Consider the following 26164-nt stretch of genomic DNA (forward strand, 5'->3'; position numbering starts at 1 on the left):
TACAGAGAACATGAAAAGATGGGAGTTGCCCTACCAACTCTAAGAGGCTAATTAATTAAGATCAGCAGGAGAAAAAAAACTTTTGTAGTGATAATCAAGATGTCTCTGTCTGAGGGATTGGAGCCAAGCACCTATAAGATCTCTATCAAGCATTCTTAAAACTACAATACACACCTGCTGAAGTGAAAAAAAACAGACTGACAGAGCCAGAAGAGTACCCAGTAGTCACCTACTACAGGACAGTCCCAACAAAGAAAATAACGGAACGCCACTAGCCATTACTTTCAGCCCCCAACTAAAACCTCTCCAGCGCATCATCAAAGATCTACAACCTTTCCTGAAAGATGATCCCTCATTCTCACAGATCTTGGGAGACAGCCCCACAACCTAAAGCAAATACTCATCAGCAACTACACACCACAGAACAAAAATGCTAACCCATGAACCTGTCCTTGCAACAAACCCCAATGCCAACTCAGTCCACATATCTATTCAAGTGACACCATCACTGAACCTAATCACATCAGCCACGCCATCAGGGGCTCGTTCACCTGCACATCTACCAATGTGATATATGCCATCATGTGCCAGCAATGCCCCTCTGCCACGTACATTGGCTAAACCAGACAGTCTCTATGCAAAAGAATAAATGGACACAAATCTGACATCAGGAATCATAACATTCAAAAACCAGTAGTAGGACACTTCAACCTCTCTGCCACCTTTAAGTCTGTTACTGAGTGACTAATCTTGCAACAGAAAAGCTTCAAAAACAGACTCCAACGAGAATCAGCTGAACTTGCATTAATATGCAAACTAGATACCATCAATTTAGGCTTGAATAGAGACTGGGAATGGCTGAGCCATTACACACATTGAATCTATTTCCCCATGTTAAGTATCCTCACACCTTCTTGTCAAACTGTCTGAAATAGACCATCTTATCACTACAAAAGTTTTTTTCTCCTACTGATAATTGCTCATCTTAATTAATTAGCCTTTTAGAGTTGCTTGGGTAACTCCCACCTTTTCATGTTCTCTGTATGTGTATATGTGTATCTCTTTACTATATGTTCCATTCCATGCATCTGCTGAAATGGGCTGTAGCCCACAAAAGCTTATGCTCAAATAAATTTGTTATTCTCTAAGGTGCCACAAGTACTCCTGTTCTTTTTTGCGGATACAGACTAACACGGCTGCTACTCTGAAACCTAATATGTTTTCTGTGCATGAAATGGAGTGATTTAAATTTAGCGGCGATTATCCAAATTACATGGACATTTGATGTTGTATGATTATTTCTCCCTGTTCAGCAAATTGCATTATTGCTTTTAGATGTTGACTGTAGTTTTAAAAAATAGCTTGAACATGCATGATGTGCACTTAGAAAACAAATTTTATTGAGTTAAAATACTGTACAAAGACTGAGAATTACCAGGCACAAACTATGGGAAAAATTATATTGAACATAAGAACAGCCATACCGTGTCAGACCAATGGTCTATCTAGCTCAGTATCCTGTCCTCCAACAGTGGCCAATGCCAGGTACTCGGAGGGAATGAACAGAACAGGTAATCATCAAATGATCCATTGCCATTCGTCCCTTCTCAGCATCTGGCAAACACAGGCTAAGGACACTTCAGCGCATGGTTTTGCAACCCTGCCCATCCTGGCTAATAGCCATTGATGGACCTATCCTCCATGGACTTAATTGTTCTTTTTTGAACCCTGTTATAGTGTTGGCCTTCACAACATCCTCTGGCAAAGAGTTCCACAGGTTGACTGTGCATTGCACGAAGAAATACTTTCTTTTGTTTGTTTTAAACTTACTGCCTATTAATTTCATTTGGTGACCCCTAGTTCTTGTGTTATGAGAAGGAGTAAATAACACTTCCGTATTTACTTTCTCCATACCAGTCATGATTTTATAGACCTCTATCATATCCGCCCCTTAGTCGTCTCTTTTCCAAGATGAAAAGTCCCAGTCTTATTAATCTCTCCCCATATGGAAGCTGTTCCATACCCCTAATTAATTTGTTGCCTTTTCTGTACCTTTTCCAATTCCAGTATATCTTTTTTTGAGATATGGGGCAACCAGATCTGCACACAGTATTCAAGATGTGGGCATACCATGGATTTATGTAGAGGTAATATATTTTCTGGCTTTTCCTAATGATGCTCAACATTCTTTTAGCATTTTTGACTGCTACTGCACATTGAGTGGATGTTTGTAGAGAACTATCCACAATGACTCCAACATCTTTCTTGAGTGGTAACAGCTAATTTAGCCCTCATCATTTCATATGTATAGTTGGGATTATGTTTTCCAATGTGCATTACTTTGCATTATCAACATTGAATTTCATCTGCCATTTTGTTGCCCAGTCACCCGGTTTTATGAGATCCCTTTGTAATTCTTCACAGTCTGCTCTGGAAGAGGGCCTCATCCTCCCTGATTGAACTAACCTTGTTATCTCTAGACTGATTCTTGCCTGCATATTTATATCTGCCTCTAGAAATTTCCACTACATGCATCTGATGAAGTGGGTATTCGCTCCAATACGTCTGTTAAGTCTATAAGGTGCCACAGGACACTTTGTCGCTTTTGAGTAGTTTTGTATCATCTGCAAACTTTGCAACCTCACTGTTTAACTTTTTCCATCTTATTTATGAATATGTTGAACATTATTGATCGCAGTACAGACCGCTGGGGGACACCATTATTTACCTCTCTCCATTCTGAAAACTGACCATTTATTCCTACTTTTTGTTTCCTATTTTTAACCAGTTAGTGATCCATGAGAGGACCCTCCCATCTTACTTTTACTTAAGAGCATTTGGTGAGGGACCTTGTCAAAGTCTTTTTGAAAATCTAAGTACACTATATCCACTGAATCACCCTTATCCACATGATTGTTGATCCCCTCAAAGAATTCTAGTAGATTGGTGAAGCATGATTTTCCTTTACTAAAACCATGTTGACTCTTCCCCAACAAATTGTGTTCATCTATGCATCTGATAATTCTGTTCTTCACTATAGTTTCAACCAATTTGCCTGGTACTGAAGTTAGGCTTACTGACCTGTAATTGCCAGGATCACCTCTGGAGCTTTTAAAAATTGGCATCACATTAACTAACTTCTAGTCATATGGTACAGAAGCTGATTTAAATTTTAAATTACATAGCACAGCTGTTAGTTCTCCAATTTCATATTTGAGAATCTTCCAAACTCTTGGGTATCATCTGCTCTTGGTGACTTATTACTGTTTAGTTTATCAATTTGTTCCAAAACCACCTCTAATGACATCTCAATCTGAGACAGTTCCTCAGATTTGTAATCTAAAAAGAATGGTTCAGGTTTAGGAATCTCCCTCACATTCTCAGCTGTGAAGATTGATGCAAATAATTCATTTAGTTACTCTGTAATGGCTTTATTTTCCTTGAGTGCTCCTTTAGCATCTCAATTGTCCAGTGGCCCACTGGTTGTTTAGCAGGCTTCCTGCTTCTGATGTATTTAAAAAATGTTTTGCTATTCTTTTTGAGTCTTTGGCTAGCTGTTCTTCAGATTCTTTTTTGGCCTTCCTAATTATATTTTTATACTTCACTTGCCAGAGTTTATGCTTTTTTCTATTTTCCTCAGTAGGATTTAATTTCTACTTTTTAAAGGATGCCTTTTTGCCTCTAACTGCTTCTTTTACTTTGATGTTTAGCCATGGTGGCACTTTTTTGGTCCTCTTACTATGTTTTTTAATTTGGGGTATACATTTAAATCAAGCTTCTATTATGGTGTCTTTAAAAAGTTTCCATGCAGCTTGTAGGGGTTTCACTTTTGGCACTGTACCTTTTAATTTCTATTTAACGAACTTCCTCATTTCTGTGTAGTTTCCTTTTCTGAAACTAAATGCTATTGTGGTGGGCTGCTTTGGTGGCTCGCAGCCCCAAAGGGATGTTAAATTTTATTATCAGAGGGGTAGCCGTGTTAATCTGGATCTGTAAAAGCAGCAGAGAGTCCTGTGGCACCTTATAGACTAACAGACATATTGGAGCGTGAGCTTTTGTGGGTGAATACCCACTTCGACATGCATCTGACGAAGTGGGTATTCATCTATGAAAGCTCATGCTCCAATACTTCTGTTAGTCTATAAGGTGCCACAGAACACTTTGCACTAAATTTTATTATGTTTTGGCCACTATTACCAAGCAGTTCACCTATATTTAGCTATATCCTGTTGGACCAGATCCTGTGCTCCACTTAGGACTAAATCAAGAATTGCCTCTCTTCTTGTTGGTTCCAGGACTAGCTTCTCAAAGAAGCAGTCATTTAAGGTGTCAAGAAACTTTATTGTTTATGGAGTTACTTTGTTTACAGAAAATGAAAAATAGAAGGTATTTTTTAAAAACACCATACAGGACTGCCTAACTAATTGTAAACCAGGACTCTAAGGGATTGCTTATTAAGAAAATAAAAGCTACTACATGTTACATTTTTAAGCAGACTAAAACTGTTTGAGTATATTCAAATATCTAAAAAAATTGTTACACGTACATTTTACTGTAAAAATTTTAATATACCTCCAAACATGAAAATGTTGACCATTTTACATCATAAAGTTTGTATGTCAGCTGAAAAACATAGTTATCTGTTGTAAAAGAAAGGTTTAGTCATCAGGTTGTATTCTTCAGGGTCATTCAGTAGCTTTCACTGACATTTGCCTGGTAGCTATTTGATTTAAAAAAAAAAACATCTTTCTTGTGACACACACTACTCCAGCTGATAAATGATGAAAAGTCACATAATAGCAGTTCTAGCAGATGGTGAGTGTATCCACTATTAGTGAATATGTACAATTAATGAGTTACATTTTACATGCAGTTTTCATTTTCTTTTCTATTTCTTGAAGCCCAAGCAAGCACTGCCAAAGGGCTGATTAGCAACCTAAAAATCCAGAACATCAAAATACGAGAATAGGGAATAGGAGGCATTATGTTAGAGCCACCTGCTTAACACACAACACACATTCATCAAGAGGTTTGTTTCCTCATCAGGTTCCCCTTATGTACCTACAATATTCGTGGGCTGTTTATTGCTTTATATATCTGCAAGAGAAAACTAAATTCAAGAGAATATCAATGAATAGATATGTTATAGAGATAAATACAGCTACAGCCACTTTATCAAACTTCCCAATTCCAGCCTCTGTAAGCCTAAATACCATTTTCTTGACAACACAAAACAATGACAAAACGACATGGTGCAATAATTGTTTCAGCAATGATACTTTGATAAAATTATTACGTAAGGAAACTGACCAACAATGCTTCTCCTAAACTAATATGAAATACTGAATACAAACCTGTTTTTGTTAAGAGAGCACAGAGCAGTTTAAATATCAGCGGTTTTTCTTGAGTCACAGAACAAGCCTGACTACGTTTTCACTCCCAACTTGGTAATCACAATACATTTCATCTCTACCTTTAAAACTAAGGACAGTAAAGCCAGTCCTAATCTCAGTAAAGTCAGTGGAAATTTTGCCATTAACTTATGTTGGAGCAAAAGTGGGCCTTACAGTTAGTTGAAACTTTAAGATGCCTGTGTATGTTAATTGGAGAGAATAAAATTGTATAGGGCATTTACAAAGCCAAATTAAAAGTTGTATTAAGCGATTAAATTAGTGAGGATGATTAGCAAAACTTGTCCTTTACTTTGGCAAAAGATCTGCAAATCTTTCAGTAATCTTGAGATGCAGATGATTAATTGCAGGAAGCATCTATGGCTCCAGCCCCACTATCCCCATCCCCACTGTCAGTTATTAGAACACAGCTTCCTTCATGCGTTATCTGGTTCTCACAGTTGTCAGATGCATCATTGTGACTCAAGCACACTTCCACTTCTTTTTTATCAGTATCATGACTTGGATGCCATTTTTCTTCTGATTCCTCATGGCCATGGATAGATATGGCTTTGTCCTCATGCATCTCAGATGTCTTGTCTATGATACTATCCAGTTGTTCATTCAAGACTGGTTTGCAGTTCCCAACATTTTCAATTGTTGACAATTGTGCTCCTAAGTTTCTTTTATTCTCTATAACTTCACACTCCTTTTTTTCTTCTGCTGTTTGTTTCTCCCTCGAACTTAGTTTAGCCTTGTTAGATTTCTTTGTCTGTTTGTTGTGCATCTCTTCTTTGGAGAACCTCCAGTGAAACTATAAATAAAAGATTTGGAAGTTAAAGGTCACTTTAAACATAAATAAAAACTCAAGTAAAAATTTGCTTTCTGAAATAATAATGGTTTAACTTCAGTTCAATGGTTGATCTAGTCAAAGGATCCAACCTCAAAATGTATATTGTATATGAGTACCCAGACTATTTAAAATTATGTTTGTAGCTATTACACACACGTAGATACAACACTTCTGTTCCTTTCTCTGTCTCTACTGCTTTGTATGCCTAATCGGTTTCTTGATGAAGGATATTTCAGTGCTGAGGTAATAACCCACAACATCCTGGCAGACATTCCAAACTGTTCTGAAAGCAAGAAAATGGAAAGCTGTGCTAATGTAGATGAACAGAGGAAGAGATCCTGGAGTATTAGTCCAGTTTTTCAACAAGTTAGTAGCAGAAGTAACAAAGCCTGACTGAGAACACAAGCGCACACATTCGCCAAGTGTGTGAAGACAGCAACTCAGAAAATTTATAAATTCAGCTTTTAAGGTGCAATTCCACTTCTTGTTTTATGACTATTTATCCTCTCTCTCAGATATGTGTAAGCATGTAGAAGTGCACTATGTAGACATTGATATAAAACCAAAATGTGAACGAGCTGTGCAAGAACAGTTTTATAAGAAAATCATTCAAGTATCGTGTATCATACAGAAAAGTTCTGTACTCCTATCCTATGTACTGTTTGGAATGTGCCACAAAATAACTCTAAAGTGTTTTCTTTTTCAGAAGCCCACAGTTCCCACAGGACCAGCATTTGCAAGACTAAACCAGCATTTTGAAACTTTCAGGAAGTTTTCCAAGTCAGTCTGTGGACTAAAAAGTTCCAAATGTATAATCTGATCTGCCTGTGCTAAGCCATACATACAGTGCAGAATCCAGAAGTGATTTTACAGTACAATGCTTTAAACATTGAGCATTTAAAAGACCAAGTGATAAACAGTGCGAGTAAGTAGCGAAACATCCTGAGCCGTTTGTACAGAAGTTTCTGGGGCAGAATGCACAAGGCCACCTCCTACAACGCACATAACAAGACTCATCATGACCACCATTTTGGATGATCTATGTTGACTACTGCTCAAGGCTACATTTTGACTAACAATAAAAGTAACTATGGTTTCTTGAAACGTTGATGCAATAGTCATGGAATTAAAATCAGAAGGGACCACCAGATCGTCTAGTCTGTCCTCCAATATATCACAGGCCACCAAAACCACCTATCACTCGCACACTGAACCCAACAACTGAAATTAGCTCAAGGTATAGCCCTCAGGAGAGTATTGTGTGCCACCCCAGGCAAAGACTAGGAGAGACCGAGGGCCCTGCAAGGGCAGGAAATTGATGAGAGGTACCCAGATGAACCTGGCAGGCAATTTGGACCACATGCTCCAAAGGAAGATGAAAACCCCCCAAGACACTGGATAATCAGCTGAATGTGAGCTCTCAGTGTGATGCTGTGGCCAAAAGAGCTAATGCAATCCTGGGATGGATAAACAGCGGAATCTCGAGAAAGAGTAAGAACAGAGAGGTTACTTTACATCTGTATTTGAGACTTGTGCATCCACTGCTTGAATATTGTTACTCCTGGGGAGATTCTGTGTACCTGCAGAAAACAGCCCTCCCTACAGAATTCTTGCTTTTTCCTGCAGAAAATGTCAGGGAAGCTGCGCTGTGGAGGTGGGGGGGGACCATGTGTGCAGTTTTTTGGGGAGCCTTCCTATTTCCTGTGGAATGAGTGCCCGTGGTGGGGCTCAGTAACAGGGGGTGGGAGAAATGAGGGAAGGGGCCTAAGGAGATAGGGGGGAGAGGCAGTGGGAAAGGAAGGGGGGTGGAATAGGGCAGGGGGAGGGGAATGGAGAAGAAAAAGGAATCACGGGGGGAAGTGGGAGCCTGACATGCTGTGACCCCTTGGCAGCAGCTGGGGTTTCCCCATTAAGCAAGCCTATCGAACCCGCAGCCTGACAAGCCCTACTGCCATACAGCTGGACCCCTCTGACAAGGCCCCCATCCCCAGACCCCAACCCCACTGAGCCCCAACCAGCTGCATCTGGACCCCCACCCATCAAGCCCCACTCCCCTAGCACCCAGACCCCCCCCCACTGAGCCCTCACCCCCAGGCTCCCCGCCAAGCCTCATCTCCCCACCCCCGGTGCATCTAGATCACCCACGGAGCTGCCCGCACCCAGATTGCCCCACACCTGAATTCCCCCATACTAAGCCCCTCCACACTTGGATACTGCTGGGCTGAGCCTGCCCAGCCACACCTGGCAAAGAGGGGCAGGAACCCAGGGTGTTTCTGGGGCAGGCCCAGCCCTTGCACTGTGTCAGGGTCAGGTGCAGCCTCACTGCTGAATCCCTGTATTGGGGGAGGTGGAGGCTTCAGGGTGATCTCCCAACTCAATGCAGCCAGTGACCTGTGCTCCCCACTACCGTGCTGGAGCCACATTTATTTATTGACAAATAAAACTTGCAGAATTTTGTAGAATTTTAAAATATTGTGCACATAATTTTTAATTTTTTGGCACAGAATTCCCTTAGGAATAATATTGCGTCCAGTATTAATGCCCACGATTCAAGAAGGATGTTGATAAATTGGCGAGGGTTTAAAAAAGAGCCACAAGAATGATTAAATGGTTAGAAAACAGGCTTTATGATTATAGCCTCAAGGAGCTCATTCTATTCAGCTTATCAAACACAAGATTAAGGGGTGACTTGATTACAGCCATAAGTACCTACATGAGGAACAAATATTTCATAATGGGCTCAGTTGTCTGGCAGAGAAAGATATAACACATCCAATGATGGAAATTTGAGCTAGACAAATTCAGACTAGAAATAAGGTGTAAATTTTTAATGGCAAGAGTAATTAACCATTGGAACAATGTACAAGGGGTTGTGGTGGATTCTCCATCACTGACAGTTATTTTAATCAAGAATGGATGTTCTTCTAAAAGACATGCTCTCAGCATTATGTTGGGGAGGTTCTGTGGCCTGTAGTATAAAGGAGGCGAGACCAGATAATCATAATGGTCTCTTCTGGCCTTAAAATGTATGAATCTATTAAATCAGACCTATGGGAAAATTCCTTCCTGACCCCACATATGGCGATCAGTTAGATCCTGAGCAAGAACCAGCAGGCCAAGCACCTAAGAGCATTGGCCAACTCCATCCAGTGTCCCATCTCCAGCTGTGACCATCTCTGATGCTTCAGAGGGATTAAAAGAATAAAGAAACAATGGGGAGGAGAGAATCCCTTCCTGACCCCTAATAGGTGTAATGTGCTTATAATGTCTGAAAATTACTCAGAGGACAAAGCATTTATCTGTCTCATCCCTGAGGGAAAAGTTCACCTTGCCAAGCAAAGTCAGCCTAAACTTTCAAGTAGTTAATTACTTCACCATTTAAACAAATTGCCTCACCAATATGCCAACACTCAGGTTCCACTCTGCATCGTGTTGCATGCCAACAGCTGGACCCTCACCTGCCGGCTGTGAAAAACGCAGCAGCAGCTCCTATCGGGGACTGGGCAGATCCAGGAAGTGGGACGAACCCATCACCTGAGGGCTCACCAGCAGAGAGGGTAAACTAAGGAGTCGGGAGATAAGGGAGGGAATCCAGGAGGGTCAGGTTGATGAGGGGAGGGCTCCCTTGAGGGACCTTGGAAGGTTGGGCTGGTGAGGGGCGCTTTGCCTCACACATTTGCAGTTCTTCTGGCACCCATGCTTTCCATACAACATAAAATATAGGAGGCTGTGGACCTTATCTGGCTGTCCAGCTAGAGTCTAGAAGTTATTTTCCCAGTGCTACAGGTCTATACCAGAGACCACCAAGAGGATAGTTCATGATCACAAATCTTTTGCCCTCCTTAGCAATCTGATGCAAGAGGACCACCCAAAACTATATCTTAGAGAAAAAACCTTTACCAAGCCAAGTTTTGAAAACCAGCCTTCCATTTTGCACCTACAGTTTTAAGCCCACAAACAACTCTGAGCACAAAGTCTGCCATTTGTGATCCTGTTGTGATCACAGATGAGGTAGTTGTGTAAATCCCATATGTTATATCCACAATTAATTGCACATGCAATTGCTTGCTAGCATACAGAGGCATGGTTGAAACCCTTACTTCATAACACTGAAGTAATGCTCCAGCTGGCCAAACTCTGAGGGAGCAAAAAATCCCCTAGCAGTAGCTAGATTTAGCCTATATTCTTTTATGTTTTGAGTCTAGATGTTGTTCACTAAACATATCTTGCATATAAATATATTAAAAAGAACATCACAATTTTTTAACTCGGGTGTCTAAATTTAGACACTTGAAAAAAGTGTCCTGATTTTCAGAGGTGCTGAGCACCCACAATTCCCATTTAAATCATCTGAAGTTTTCCGTGAGTAGAGGCTGCATATCAGGCCCAAAATGTTAAAAAGTTTCTTCTGAACTAATGTCAGCCTTTACGGGGTTTAATGTCCACGAAGCCTAATTTCTGCTGAAATGAGCCTTGATTTTGTCTCAAGAAACAGCAGATAAACTTTATGAGTAATTAGATTAAATCTGCAGCCTGTGATGGGGCAATGAGAGGTACAGTTATCGCTGTCTCACTGCAGAGTTTTTGCAATTCCTTATATGTTTCCTTTCTTCTCAGGTGGCTGAATTGCACAGCACCTTACTAGTTCATATGAAGGATTTAGTTTCCACCACTGCAATTTCATTTTAATCTTATCAGCACCACATATTTTCCCCCTCCAAGTGTTTATCTACAAAAAAAGTTTTAAACATGTTGTAATAAAAAATTAAATAAAGCTATCAGATCTTAGTGCCTATGCTTTTGTGCTGTTCAGAATGCTTAGCAACTGATTCAAATGTAAGGTGGTTTATGTCAGGCGTTTATCAGCAGCTGAATAACAATGACAGCTTTTTTATAGAACTACTATGAATTTGGATGATTTTACCTCTCCCATATTTTTCTTGAACCTTTGACTGAAAACCATCATATTTTATTACTTGTATTTTTGTATTACATTTATTTCAAACTTCCTGCATGTAAATAATCTCTTATCAATAGACATTTGTAAAATTTGAATGCACCTTTTCAATGGTATATGTAAAAATAATCTTTTCAGTCACACTTGTTAGTTTGCAGCTGCCACTACCGTTGACTCATTAGTTATGGATGTATCTATTTGAATTTATACTAATATCTATTATAGGTTCCCATTCTCTTAGCTAAAACTCACAAAGCAAACAAAAGCACTGCCCATGATGATAACCACCCCAACCCTCAGCCTAGCTGCTCCTAAATAGCCTGAGAAAGACAGGCTTTGCAGCATGCCTAGAAGAAGAATAAATCTAGGCTCTGGCTAACCAAGTAGCAGAGGTGAATTCCAGCATAAAGGACACCATGCCAGCAGCTTACTCTTGTTTATATTAAGGGGGATCCAGCTTGAGCATCTTTGCTGATCTCACCTGTGGCGACAGTGAACAGCTAATAGTGGAGTTTCCAGGAGGGAGTTTGGGGGATTTGCTTTATAAGTATGGTTTTGACTCAGCAACAAGGATAGAGAGTCATCAGCTAGTCTGATAGTCATCAGTGGTCTGCAGTGGATGTGCCATCTTCTGTTTCCTGCCTGAAGAGAGAGGAGACTTTGTCTGTATGAAGTGCAAGCTAATAGCCCTGATGGAGGTGACGGTTTGTGGTCTTGAGGAACAGATGACTACCTTGCAAAGCACCAGGGATACGGAGGATTTTCTGGTCAATACTACAGCAAATCCCACAGGTAACAGAATCAGGTGACAAGAGCAGACAAGGAAATGAAGATAGGAAATTTGTCACCACCAGAGGTAGGAGAACCCAAAGGGCATCTTCACAGCTGGATATATCAAGTCACTATTACGTGCTGAGTAAGACATCTGAAAAGAACAACCAGCAAGACCCAATTGGAGCAAAGGACCTATAGACAGCAGAGAAAAGAGCTGAGAACTGTTGCCCAGCTCAAACTAGATGGACTCAGATAAGTTCAAGAGAGCATATCCACAACTGGCCAGAGAGCAAGACAATCCTGAATGGGGATTACATGCTAAAGAGAATGGAAAGGACATTCTCCAAGGGCTAGAAGGACAGCAAGACAATTTGTTATTGCCTTCCAGGAGCAAAGACAAGGAACATCACCACAGGAATAAACAAAATTCTGAAGTTGACAGGAGAGATTCTTTAGGTGGTGATTCACATTGGTGCCAATGACACTATATCTGGCACTATTCCAGAGATCCTGGAAGATTTCAAGGATCTAGGAAGGGAACTGAAGGAGAGAAATATCCAGACTCTGGGAATCCTTCCTATGCCTCAAGTGAGAGAAGAAAGAGTATATCAGAAGTGAACAATTGGTTAAGTAAGTGGTGTAGGGGAGAAGGTTTTGTGGAATATTGGGGTAGAAATGGTACTAATCTCCTGAGTGACAGACCAGCAAGGGTATCTCAGAAGGCTTTAAACTAACCATGAAAGGCAGAGGGTGTTAATGGAGCAATCATGGTGCCAACACCCAAATATGTAAACCAGCCACATGGTGTCATGCATATGACAAATCCAAGTACAAAGGGTCTTGTAAGGGACACATTTTTAATCATCTATATTCTGATGCTAGAGGCCTAAGTTACAAACAAGAGGAGTTGGAAATGCTCATATTTGAGAAGAAATATGATATGGTTGGTATTACTAGAACTTGTGGGATGGTTCATGTGATTGGAACATTAAAACTGATGGTTACAACGTATTCCATAGAAGGGAAAAAGAGGAAGGGGTAGCACTTTACATTGAAGACACAGGAGACTGGAGTGTTACCCAAGAACCTCGATGCCAACTGGCATAGGGCACAGGAGATGCACAGAGTTTTATATGGATCCCCTGCGTCAGGTATGCACATAATAATTCACCAAAGGGTGGTAAGTGAGATCTCTATGGACAGCCAGTAGTCCACTGATTATCATAATCATTTTGAAATGCATGTACAGTTAATATTTAAGGAGCTATGTATCTTTAATAGGAGTTATGTTCTCAAAGCCTAGGCCTTAACGCAGGTAACCAGATGATGTGACTCAGACTGGTTCCTTCCAGACAGGATGTAATTAATGCTTATCTCCCTGTCTGGGCATTGTGTATTGTCCATGGCACATGCCAAAATGCTAATCAAGGGATTGTGAAATCTTCAAGAGAGGAAATTTACAAGAAGAAATAAAACAGCAGGAGGGGGATCCTGTTTATGAGTAAAGAGAATTAATTGTTGGAGTATAGGTGGGGGGCACAGGTACCCCCCTTGCACCTTTCACTGAGGAGGCAAGGTGGCAGTGTGACTTGTCTCACAAACAGAAGATCGCAACTGAGCCTGGCTATAAAACACTGGGAGGACTTTGGGATGGGCTTTGCTATACAAGATAGGAAAGTAACTTGTTAAATAAATCAAGGTTCTAGAATGCAAGTTATGAAATTATTTTATATGTAACTATTTGTTTCCAATATTCCTATATGCCATCATTTGAATCTCTTCTCTTCGTTAAATAAACTTTTGCGTGTTTTCCCTATAAATATATCTAAGGGCTTGGTTACGCTCGAAACTCCAAAGTGCTGCCATGGGAGCGCTGCCGCGGCAGCGCTTTGAAGTGTGAGTGTGGTCACGGTGCCAGCACTGGGAGAGAGCTCTCCCAGCGCTGCAGGTTCTCCACCTCCCCATGGGGATTAGCTTGCAGCACTGGGAGCCGTGCTCCCAGAGCTGGGGCACTGTTTACACTGGCGCTTTGCAGCGCTGTAACTTGCTGCACTCGGGTGTGTTTTTTCACACCCCTAAGCGAGAAAGTTGCAGCGCTGTAAAGCACCAGTGTAGCCAAGGACTAAGTGCTGCATGTTAAATGGAACTGTGATCTGAGGTGAAACTGGTAAGCTGGAGTGCTCTGCTTCTTTGGGAGCAGCAAATCTGTGAACTCTTTGAGTGTCCAGTGGATCAAGGGCTAGACACTCCTGGGGGACGCTTGGAGGGCTCGGCACTTGGAGTGTGCCCATCACTGACCAGCAGAGGGCCAGCGGTGCCTGCCTCGGCTGAGAGAGGAGTGCTTGTGTTGCCCAGGGCTGGTGGAGTCAAGGAGTTGACACATAACAGACCCAGATAAGGCTTCTTCATGCTAAGCACAGGTGGTAGTGAGGTGCCTCCCAATCGTGGGTAGCCTTGGGAAGTGTTACACTGAGTCATAGAGGATTCAGAATCACAGGACCTTGAAAGCTTATAAATTAAAGTTCTAACTAGTAAAACCAAAGATGGGCTACTGGAAGGCATGTGTTACCAGTCACCAAGTTCCACAAGTGAGCAGGATGAACTGCTCCTTAGGCATCTGTCCATAAAGGGTAGAAGGAAAAAATGCACTATCGGGGTGACTTCAGCCTGGGGGATACTGGCTGGACATCTCATGTAACCAGTAAAAAAATGTCCTTAAAGTTTATAAACATTAATAACTGATGATTTCTTAACACAGAAATTCCTGAAACCAAAGTGATGGGGTGAGGGAACTCAATGCTGGATGTCATTCTGATGGCCAAAGATGATTTAACAGCTGGCCTAAAAATCAGTGGTTGCCTAGATACTAGTGAGCATGATCTGATTATATTTACTTTGTGCAAACAGAATATGGCACCAACTTGTAATACGTTTATTTGGAACTTTAAGAGGGCCAACTTTCCAAAGAATAAGGCAATTAATTGTCCATATAACTGACTGGGAATATAAATTTAAAATGAGAAGTGTTAACAAAAATTGGTAATTGATCAAGAACATCCTACTGGATGCCCAACAGCCATAAAAAAGGTTATCCTGGGCAACAAATCATCCTGTTAAAAGCAGTCCACATGGCGGGGCTACCCCTGAAACTGTAGACCCTGGGAGCCCCGGCAGTAGCACAGTGAAACTGACAGTCTTATCAGTTTTGATGCTGCTAGTAATAGTGATGAAACTGACAAGACTGTCAATTTCACTCAGTAGCTGTCTGAGACTGGGGAGCAGATTTCACTTTGGAAACTCCATATGTCAGTGATTCTGAAACAAATTTGGGCGGGATTTCTGGTTCATAGTAAATAAAAAACAAACTGAATTACTTCCCATTCAGAATGAAATCCAATTTTAAAACTGCAAAATTTCCTGTGAACTGGAAATCCCATGATTTGGCCAGCTCTACTCCTAATGTCCAACTCCACTTTAATAAGCAGCCTCAACATTCTGCACTAGCTGAACTTCTGAAAGGTCTCAAGGTGTCATCGCATTGCATTGGTAACTAATGTTAGTGTAGCTGCAGTAAATAGAGCAGGAATAAAATGAAGGCAACACTAGTAGCATCTTCATCCTCTGATGGCTTGCTTTCACTAGATGGGTTATATTGCATCTTCATATTTCACTTGTTTGGCTCCCTTGCATGCAGGTTGGGAAAGGTGAAACACATGTGAACAAGACCTGCTGGTCGGCAATCTGCCATTTTTTGCCTTGTACAAAATCTCTGTATTTTCTCCTACCTTTTAAAGTATGACATGTTTGGGCCAGGCTTTCTGCCTGCTGCTCATTTAATAAAGGGAAGTGAAACACTTCAGGGAAGTGGGAATAAAATGAAGATTCACTGATACCTGTCAGCTGCATGCTCCATTAACTCTAGCTTGGTTTGGTTACTTTTTATAGCAGGGGGTCGGTAACCTTTCAGAAGTCGTGTGCAGAGTCTTCATTTATTCACTCTAATTTAAGGTTTCGCGTGCCAGTAATACATTTTAACATTTTTAGAAGGTCTCTTTCTATAAGTTTATAATATATAACTAAACTATTGTTGCATGTAAAGTAAATAAGGTTTTTAAAATGTTTAAGAAGCTTCATTTAAAATTAAATTAAAATGCAGAGCCTCCTGGACCGGTGACCAGGACCTGGGCAGTGTGAGTGTCACTGAGGTTGCCTACCCCTGTTTTTATAGGTTAGTGATATTCTCCCAATCTCATATGTTAGTATTTATTTATATTACAGAAGCACCTAGAAGCTCCAACTGAGATTAAGGCCTCACTCTACTAGACTGTCCAAAAATATAGCAAGAGACAGTCCTCTGCCCCCAAAAGTTTACAATCTTAATGGATAAGGCAGACGAAAGGTGAGAGAAAGGAAATATTATGGTCCCCATTGTACAAATCATGAACAGGGGCAGAGAGAGGTAAAGTGACTTGCCCAAGATCACATAGGAAGTCTGTGGCACAGCTAGGAACTGAGCCTACATCTCCTAAATCCCACTCCAATTCCTCACTGTGTTTACTGTTTTTAGTAGACCACATAGTCTCTAGCTCCCTCCAATGGAAGGAAGAGTGATGGACAGAACCTTTCATGTCCTTTGAGTATTTTGTTATTTCCTCGCGTTAATAGTTCACATCAGAGTTCTAAAGTGTTCTGATAATATTCAGCAAACCTTCTAAGCCATTAGAAATCTTTAATTGATTTTCCACAGCAGTTTCGAATATTAGAGTACTGCCACGATAAACATACACAGGAATTCAGGGTCATTTACCTTAGATTCTTTCTTCTTTGCTTTCTGGGGTAGAGAGGGTCTCTGAAGAAAGACAATCTGCTTAGTGGCTAAATTCCCCTCCCTGTAAAACATAATCCTGAAAATGAGTCAAGCTCATACAAAGTAGGATTCAAAATCCAAGAAATACCTCAGTCATTTGCTTAAACTGGGCAAACGAGAACCACCAGAAATGACCAAAACATCTGACTGTCTCAAGTGTGTATGGATAGAATGGTATTTGCTGGGAAGCATCAGCCTAATTTAGGCTCATGTCTAATTTGATGCACCTAAAATCCCAGTTCAATCGCTGATTTTTTTCTGCCAAATGTTTTAGAATTCAACTATCAACACAGAATAAAGTTTTTGAAAAAAAATCAGTCTATGTGACATGCACTATAATCTTTATGTGCACTACAATGTCAATTACACATTGCAGTGTGCTTTTCCTAGCTAAGCAATAAGAGCTGACAGATTCAGCAATAGTGATAGCACTGATTAATGCACAACTCGGGTGTGTAGTGAAGCACAAGACAAAGCTAAATGCCTGCATCACTCAGGCTGGGCGTTAATCAGCACTAACGACCAATCTGAAGCATTTTATGGAGGCAATTATAAAATGGTTCACAGAAAGGAGTGGAAAGAAGGGAGGACAAAGCACAATGTTACAAAAGGGGATTAAAAATCCTTATTTGTGATTTTTCATCCACTGATTTATTCAAAAGTGTATGAAAAACATTAGATTAGAATAACTCCTTCCACTGGTTTTTCCAGCATGTTTGGTCTTTATAGACTGTAAGAATTCAAGGATAGGAACTGTCTTTATCTGTGTCTCATACACCACTGGGCACAATATTGGCACTTTACTATAGAACAACTTGGCATATTGATCTATTTTTTTTATTCATGACTGAAGACCCCTATTTGAATAGCAGTTCCGGAATGTGCAGTAGTAAGAATCAATTGCTGTTACATGCCTGTATTTTTAGCCAGTCTCCATTAAGAATGTTTTACAACTATTTACATTTCTATTAATATAAATATGCTTATGATGCAAAAGTAGATATAAAAATGATGAAAAAACACCAACAAAGGAAATTCCAATTGAAGGCTACTACAGTACTATCAGTGTTATTTCACCCACTTTTGCTGAGCTACTGCAGCAAATGATGTGTAACACCACACACACTGTTCTGATAGCTACTGATGAAAGACAACATGTGCTTCTACTGCTAGGCCACACCACTCTACAAATGGGACTACAGTTAGTTAGTTTATTTTTTAAATGGAGCTAACAACTTACACCTGCAACCCAGCAAGCCACATACAAGTCTGGCAGCACCCTCACCCCCTTCCTGCCCAGCAAGATTCGTGGCAGGGCTGAGGTGGGGACAGAAATGCTCAGACTGGCCCAGTGGCAGCTGCAATGTGGCTTTCCTGGATAGTTTACTGCACATGTGCAGGGAACTATATGCTAGGAGAATGGGGAGCTGTTAGCACAAACTATCATGCTGATACAGAGGCTTCCTTAACCAAAATGTAGTGCCCACACAGTACCTGTTTGTCTTTACAATCGGAGTAGGAAGCACACAAGTCAGCTGCCAACCGTATATCGCAAGAGAGTTCAACAGTGGAATATAATCTGTCTGCACTTCAACTCCCTGGAGAAGAAAAATCAACTGTTAGGATTATCGCTTGATGTGTGACAATTTTTAAAATGGTGTTTTGTGGTGTTGTTTCTTTACAAAGTTAGATCATTTCTGCAAGTTAAGAAAAGCAAGAGGGAAAATATTTGAAAACGCAAGACACGTAGGATCATTCTCCAGTTTTTGCTGAAGAGTTAAATATATTTGTTTAAACAGTGCAAATATGCAATTTCTTTTTGGTCTCTAAACCAACCATGTGACAGCTGATGAATCAGAAAAACAGGGCTAATTCATTTTGTTTTATCAGAGTTCCCTTGGACAAGTGGCCTCCTGCAATCTTCATTGAAAAAACAAAGAATTACATCCTGGCAAACAAAAAGGAATTCATGTGGCACAAAAATGTATTACACTGTGTGGTCCAGATTCTGCTCTTGACTATGCTGGTGTAAATCCTGAACAACTCTCCTGAAGACAAGCAAGTTAACTTCCGCTTTACACCAGCAGAGCTGAGAGATAAATTTGGCCCTCTGGCTTCAAGGCATTTCATGGGGAGTTAAATGGTATTATGGTGGTAATGAACTCATGTTATTTGCATCCAGCAGCAGAAAGAAAATATAAGTACAATTTGTTTTATTCCTTTTGTCACCACAGGCAAATCAACATTACCTATTTGTTATTCTGAATCAGGAAATATGTGGGCAAGACCAAAACATTACCTTTCACTGTAAAAGTCTAGCTTCACTCAGAGATTCTGTACAATAGACTCTTGCTAATTCTCCCTCTGCTAATCTATAAACCCAATAATTCTCTCAAAAGGAACAAACAATAGTCTCACTAAAGATTGCTACAGGGAGCACTAATCGTACAAAATAATCTATTGCACATTTACTTCTTCAGTGTTACCAATTTTACTGAAGTATTATCATAAATTGCAAATACACTTGTCACTACAAATACTATTACACTACATGACAGTACAAATTATGCTTGCCAAAATAAATGCACAAATACATTCTGTGATGCTGTGAGTGAGTGAGTGTGTGTGCGTGTTCATTTTCTTGTTAATTCTCAAAACCGGGTAAAGCACCACAGTGTTCCCAGTCATCAATGTCAATCAGTAAGGTTCTACTTCACTATACTAGTTCAAATCAAAATCTATACATACTGTAATAACAATCATTTGAACAGACCTAATTCATATCCTGTTGTAGTATTTTAAACAGAGGCCCTGATTTTCAGTTTTAATTGGGCTTTCCTTTTTGAGCATGCGATTTAGTACACTTAAATATCTATATAACTGAAAGGCAGGTATAGTTCGGTAATTAATAACTTACATGATCTACACTGTATATGAAACTAACTGAAGGAGCAAAATTGTACCCATTTAAAGGAAAGCCATTATTTGAAAATCTATCCTAAAATATGCACATAAGCACACATTGGATTAACCTTGCTTTGGGTTTCTTCACAAAAGCTGTCAAATGCTCACGATGATACACCTACTTACAGAGGTCAGACATATTTGCAAGGATTGGCAGCATCACCTTATATAAGACAGCATGAAGGTACAGGAAAGGAAGAAGATGTCTTTAGCGAAAAGATAAATTCTAACTTAGCTTCTGACTCATTTCCTCAGAAGCTTCTCAGAACTTCTTCAAGTCTACCATGATGGCAGAAGTGCCATGTTTATGGAGCCTCAGAGCCACACAAATCAGAGACTCCACCAACCCCACCATCTTTGTCCTCCCTCCCTCCAGCTGCCAAACTGACTTTTTCCTCTTTCCAGTTTTGAAAATGGCCCAGTGCCTGAAGAAAATCTATTAAAGGTACAGACAGATGTCCAAATGCCTTTGAAAGCAAATGCCTCAGGAAAATACTAGGTATTTTGAAATGAATTTATAACAAAATCTAAGATTTGTCAGGGAGCTCAACAACTCCTTATCTCTAGAGTTATCCAGAAAAGAAGATGGCAATATCCAGGACATGTATAAAGAATGAAACCAGAACATTTGCTGTGGCAGGCACGCCACTGGGCAGCTGCAGGAACAGACAAAAGGAGCTGATTGAAAAAAATCCTTCTATCACATAGTACCATGAGTTGGAAAACTTTTGGGACTTAACAACAAAGGGCACGCGAAGAGTGGCTCAGAACAGACAAGAATGGTGGAGCCTTGTTTGTGCCCTAAGCGATGTCTGATGGTGCAAGAAGGATTCAGACTTCAGATTCAGCACCTGAGGGCTAAGATTATCCAAGAGAGCCTTCCTGTTTCATCGAGAAATGTGACAAACATATCAAAATCCAAGAGTAGTTATGGCAACCAGGAAGAGCACCACGACAACACAAATCACATTTGACTGCTGCAGGAGCCGAACCATTTCAGCAATGCGCTGTCTCCTGCCACAGCCAGTTTTCTCTGCAGGCTCCCGCAGCAGCAAGACAATGAATCCCTGTGGGATTTTGACCTGTCTAACTTATCAGACCTATGCATCACCTGTAGCAGATGATGTTATATTTCTCAACAGAAGCTTAGAGAGAGAAAAGAACAGGTTAGGGTTCAACAAAATTAAAGCATTTATTAGTTCAGACGGTTGAAGTATGTAAGAAAATTGAAGGGGAATGGTTAGGAAAAACGAGTGGATAGAAATTGTTCTAAAGGTGGCTTCTGTTTTCTGTGTTAGTCTCATGGTACCTTTCTATCCACTCTTTTTTCCTAATACCAGTCAACTGGGTTTTTAGCACCCATGAGAAAGTATGTCCACACCTTGCAGAGGTGCATACCTGGCCCTAGAATCACTTCCATGGCCCTCCTTAACAGCTCTGCTGGAAGTCACCCAATGCCTCTGTGGAATCAGCCAAAGTACCTCTCTCCAGGTCACCATGCCAGTGATCTGCAGGCACACACCTCCTGCCCCATCCCAACTAGCTCTGTTCAGAGGTGGCAGGTAGGGGAGAGGACAGCAGCCTTTTTTCACCTTAAGTAATTTTTTTTTTAAGTGGAGCTCAAACTCCTCACTGGCAAATATAAGCACTAGCAGCTTTAGAACCGAGAGCCACAGAGACACGAACATGGAAGGGCAAGAAGAAGCCATGATATATAATTGGATCACAGGTGGAATTTGTGTTCCACCAGGAACCATAGCTGACTAAGACACATGGGAATACACATCTTGATAATAAACCTGAGTGTGGAACCATGCCGAAGTGTCACCATTACGGTTCTTTCCAAAACAAAAAGCATCTAAATGCACACTAAATTTTAGCACAATCTTGCCATGCACCAAAAAGCAGTCCTTAATCTTATAGTAAATGCAATTTATATTCTTATATTAAATGTAGCTATATTAAGTTCAAATACAGAAGAGCATGAGATTAAACTACTGTAATCAGGATTTTTTGAAGCTCAGGGTTAGTTAAACAGAAGCAGTAGAAAGTACATGACAGAGCTCTAATGAAAAAGAAGATGCACAAATAATACCCTGTATCAAACTGGGAGACATTTCATTCTGTGAAAGGGAGCAAAATTGTAATTAACTCACTTCCCACTCTTCTGTGGTTGGTAAGTAATCTCTGATCACACCTTGAGTGTCAAAAAACCAAATCACATTGAGCTGTGCTTTTTCCCTGATTTGCTGCACATAATAAGATTTCATTTTTATTTATAGTTTTGCTGTTTGGTTTCAACATTTCTTCGCCACTCCCCAATAGTCTCAGCTATTAGAAATTCCTAAAACCTGATTTTAAAAAGGGTAAAGATAATACCTAGGGCAAACTATACCACATACTGTATTAATAACATTCATTTTCTTCTGCTGTTTCAATTTTAGTCACCGAGCAACATAAAACAAAAAGACTGCTAAGCATTCATTTTCTTCTGCTGTTTCAATTTTAGTCACCGAGCAACATAAAACAAAAAGACTGCTAAGTTCTTGTCCCACTGAAAAAAATTCAGTCAAAATAATTTTCTTAGTTAAGTAAATGTAGTTTAGTTACAAGTGAGCCAGCTTTGGTTCCTGCCTAATGTATATTTTCTTGCAATGTGGACACAAAACAGACCAAGATTAAGGAATAAAAGATGGAGCATCCCATTAAATAAGCCTTAATAAAGTACTTAAGGCAAATCCGGATGAGCTGTGCACTGAAAAGAATGATAGGGTTTGGAGGTGGAGGAGGAATCCTGGCAATCAGGATTGGGAGCAGAAACACAAACAAATTGTAACTGTCCCCTGCGTCTCTGCATGGGGAAATGGATTGTCAACTATTTTTATCTATTATTTGTATTGCCATAGCACCTAGAAGCCTCATAACCATATAGGGAATGCATACCCCTGTGTCAGATTCGGATAACCTGCCCCCAGTCACACTGCAATTATGACTCTCTATAGCCCCATGGGAAGAGGAAATGGGGAGAGCAGGATTTGCACCTCAGAAAAAGAGAAAGGAATAAAAATGTGTCTGGCTCGCTGAGAATAGGCTGGTGAAGGAATGTTTTATGTACTCTGTGCATTATGAGGTGAAAGAATCCCTAATATGGAGTTGTTAATGATATTTCTGTTCTATTTTTGCACTCTTCCCATAAAGTCATTTGGGTTAATCATATAATATTATTGATCTACTTCAAAAAGATATTTATTGTTAGCAAAAGAGAAGTTATGTGTCTGTGTATGGTACAGAAATAAAAGTTGAACTATCCTCCTCTCAGATTGGGATCTTCCTAAATTTCAGTACATAGCACAACAGAACATTGCTAATTTGCACTGACAGGGAAGTCCACTGTGGATTACCGACTTTCTAAATTAGACTCAGGTCCTGCAAACTCATCAGCTTGGGCAAACCCCTGCATCCATAACACTTCCAGTTGGCATGAGTGATATCTACCCATGCAGATCAGTTTGCAGTATTCAGACATCAGTGAGTAACTACAACAAAATCACAGGGAGGCCTTGCACATTATTCTGGACAGGTGTAGTTCAGATAGTTCATGGTATGTGTGCACTGTATATTTTGAGAAAGTAACAATGCCTTAGTACAATCACTACAGCACATTGCTATGACAATTTAAGTGAGAACAGGGGTGAGAGACTACCAGTTATTTTATAAGAATTACTGGATTTGCAAATTAGCTAAATGAAGATGAGCAAAATTCTGCTGGGTCAAGTACATCTTCATCCCCCAGCTCCACTGTGCATGGGCCAAACTGCAGGCTCATAAATGCACCCAAATGTCACAGGTCCAAAACTGTGTGTGCTGCAGAACAGTCTTAACACCTGTGTGCAGGTCAATGGTAAATCTCCTCTCCTAGTGGGTTTTTTGGATGCAGATTCTAACCCCGACACATGCACACGTATTAGGATTGTTCAAGTGCTCACACTTGGTGTTTGCACCTGGAAAGCACAGGCACGTTTATGTAGAGATGCAATTTGCACAGTAAAGGCTCAGCTGTAAATACGGCTGCATGCGGCTAACACACCAAAACAGGTCATTCGTCACTAGAAAGTGTCTTAATAAATGTTTTAAACTAACATTTCAATGGCAATTCTCACAGCCAGTACTGTGGGAAACTTTCACATTCTTGGCCATCACGCATGAGAAATATAATCCAACAATTTTTTATCAGTATATTTTTTTAAAACCAATTCATCTAGACCATACAATGTATCTGGTGTATTTCAGCAGCTACATTCTTGTGACACCTGTTTAATTAGGCTCTACTAGACTCTCACATAGCTTTACTTTGGTACTGGTTCTACTATCTGTAAGTCAACAATTTTTGGGAACAAATTAGCTCATTTATTGTTCAGGAACTGGTATCTCTGATGAGAGCCAGGCACACTTCATAGCACACACTGTTCAATGTTGACAATTCAGCTTTCCACTGCAAGTCACCCAGGGTGAAATTTGTCCCCCTGCCTGGACAAAGCCCAAGTAATCAGCCTTTATGATGACAACTCCACGAGTATGAAATTTACCACCCCTCCTGTCTTTAGGTAGTCCACAGAGCTAAAGAGCAGACCCTTCACCATCACTATTCCAGTGGATGGAAAAGCAGCCATTGCCCTCCTCTATGCAGGGTTGGGGCCACTGGATATGTAGTCATGGATCCCCTGGCCTGCCTAAAAAGATTCCTCCAACATCCTGGTCTATTCAGAGTTAGTCTGGAGGAGGAGGATGCACAGCATCCAATTCCCCGTGCAGCTGCTTCACTCCCCTCTCCACTGCGTGGCTTAAAGGTGACCTGCTGAAGGAATGGAAATGAATTTGTGCCTTTTTGGTTCTTTATGAAATATAAAGAAGGGCTAGAAGAGCTTTTTTCCTGCTTGTTTCCAGATGGGGAATTCAACTCTGCGTCTATCCTTCCCTATTTTTCCTTGAAGACTCTATGGATGAATGGAGAACTAACAGGTTTATGACAAGATCACAAAGACCAAAACAAAATATGAGTGAGAGGGAAAGTGATCATTATTAAGACTGTCTAAAACTCTGTATTTTGTCTGCTTTTGGCAATACCTATTTAACTCAAGCCCCCTATCAGTAGACAGAAGAAATACTGTCTTTGTTAGAACTTTAACATTCCTGTCCCTACAGTCAAGGGCTGAAAAAGGTCTGAATCCACATTTCTATATTCCCCAACTAAGACCTCCAGCAAAACCAAGGGAAGATCACACCTGGCACTTTTGTTATATTTTTAAGATAAGAAACAAACATTACAAAAAAAAAACCCTTTAAAAAAACCCAATCCCCTTCCCCAAGCTTTTTAGCTGTATATACATAATAAAGGAGCAAAACAAGGACAAACCGCCAATATTTTCCCCACTGAGTGAATACTTTTATGTGGTACAGGACTTTCATAGGACTGAATTTATTACTCATCACCTTCAACTCTCCTGCTATTCTAGTCATGGGTCTATCTCGTGACCATAGATTGACAAGTATAACAAAGTGAGGAGATCAAGTCCACCAAACTCACTGGAATCTGAGGTAGGTCAGATTTAAAACCAAATTAAGGCCAGATGTCCAGAGAAATTTCCAGAAAGAGCATCGAATTAAGGAAACTTGTAACCCAGGGAGCTGAAAGAAATAACTTTGTTTTGTCTATTGGAGTAGGTACCACATTATGAACGTTTATCACACTTATATCACATTACTTCCATTCTACCAGACACTGCAACATCACAATATATCTGGGAGCTTATAGTTTAATTCGAGTCAACATGCTGCAGATATAGAAGAAAAAAATATTGAAGCGAGAGCTAAAGATGCACAGTGGGGAAATAGCCTTTAGTCAAGGAAAATATTTTCAGAAGAATGTTACTCACTAGTGAGAAACAATGCAAATATTTGAAATAATTGTTTATAGCACTTCATTTTAATGAAATATTGGTTAATTTGTCAACATGTTCTGTTTCTTGAGTACAGGAAAGAGAAGGTGACACATTAGAGTTGGGGAGAAGGGAAGCCAGTCTTTGATTAATCAGAGCTGCCTACCCAAATTTGCCTGCACAAGCAGAATTAAAACCATGAAAGAAGTTTGAGTGCTAGAGCTCACAGACTGTAGTGAAAATAAAGTGGCCTGACATTTTTAGGGTTAAAGCAATAGGGTCAAGGGAAACATTTAGTCATTAAGTGTTCTCTGGTCATTTGCACAGATACCAGAGTTCTCTTCTGTCTGAGTGGAAACAGTTAAAAAACTCAGAACTATTACATCCTGTGGGTTGCTTGGCGGACCGCATACTGTGACAGCT

At 40.3% G+C, this 26164-nt stretch overlaps 1 protein-coding gene across 4 annotated transcripts in view; it reads right to left on the reverse strand.

Moving 5' to 3' along the window:
* Positions 1–4133: 4133 nt before the first annotated feature.
* RFTN1 (raftlin, lipid raft linker 1) overlaps positions 4134–26164 on the reverse strand; it is a 130882-nt gene continuing 108851 nt past the window's right edge. For all 4 annotated transcript variants that reach the window (XM_030550906.1, XM_030550905.1, XM_030550903.1 and 1 more), the window contains exons 8-10: positions 18336–18439; positions 16782–16863; positions 4134–6204 (exon numbers count right to left, since the gene is read on the reverse strand). In XM_030550906.1, the coding sequence (XP_030406766.1) occupies positions 5752–6204; positions 16782–16863; positions 18336–18439 (639 nt within the window). In that variant the 3' untranslated portion in view covers positions 4134–5751. The remainder of the gene's footprint in view (positions 6205–16781; positions 16864–18335; positions 18440–26164) is intronic.

This window comes from Gopherus evgoodei, chromosome 2 (assembly GCF_007399415.2).
Source record: "Gopherus evgoodei ecotype Sinaloan lineage chromosome 2, rGopEvg1_v1.p, whole genome shotgun sequence".
Taxonomy (NCBI): domain Eukaryota; kingdom Metazoa; phylum Chordata; order Testudines; family Testudinidae; genus Gopherus; species Gopherus evgoodei.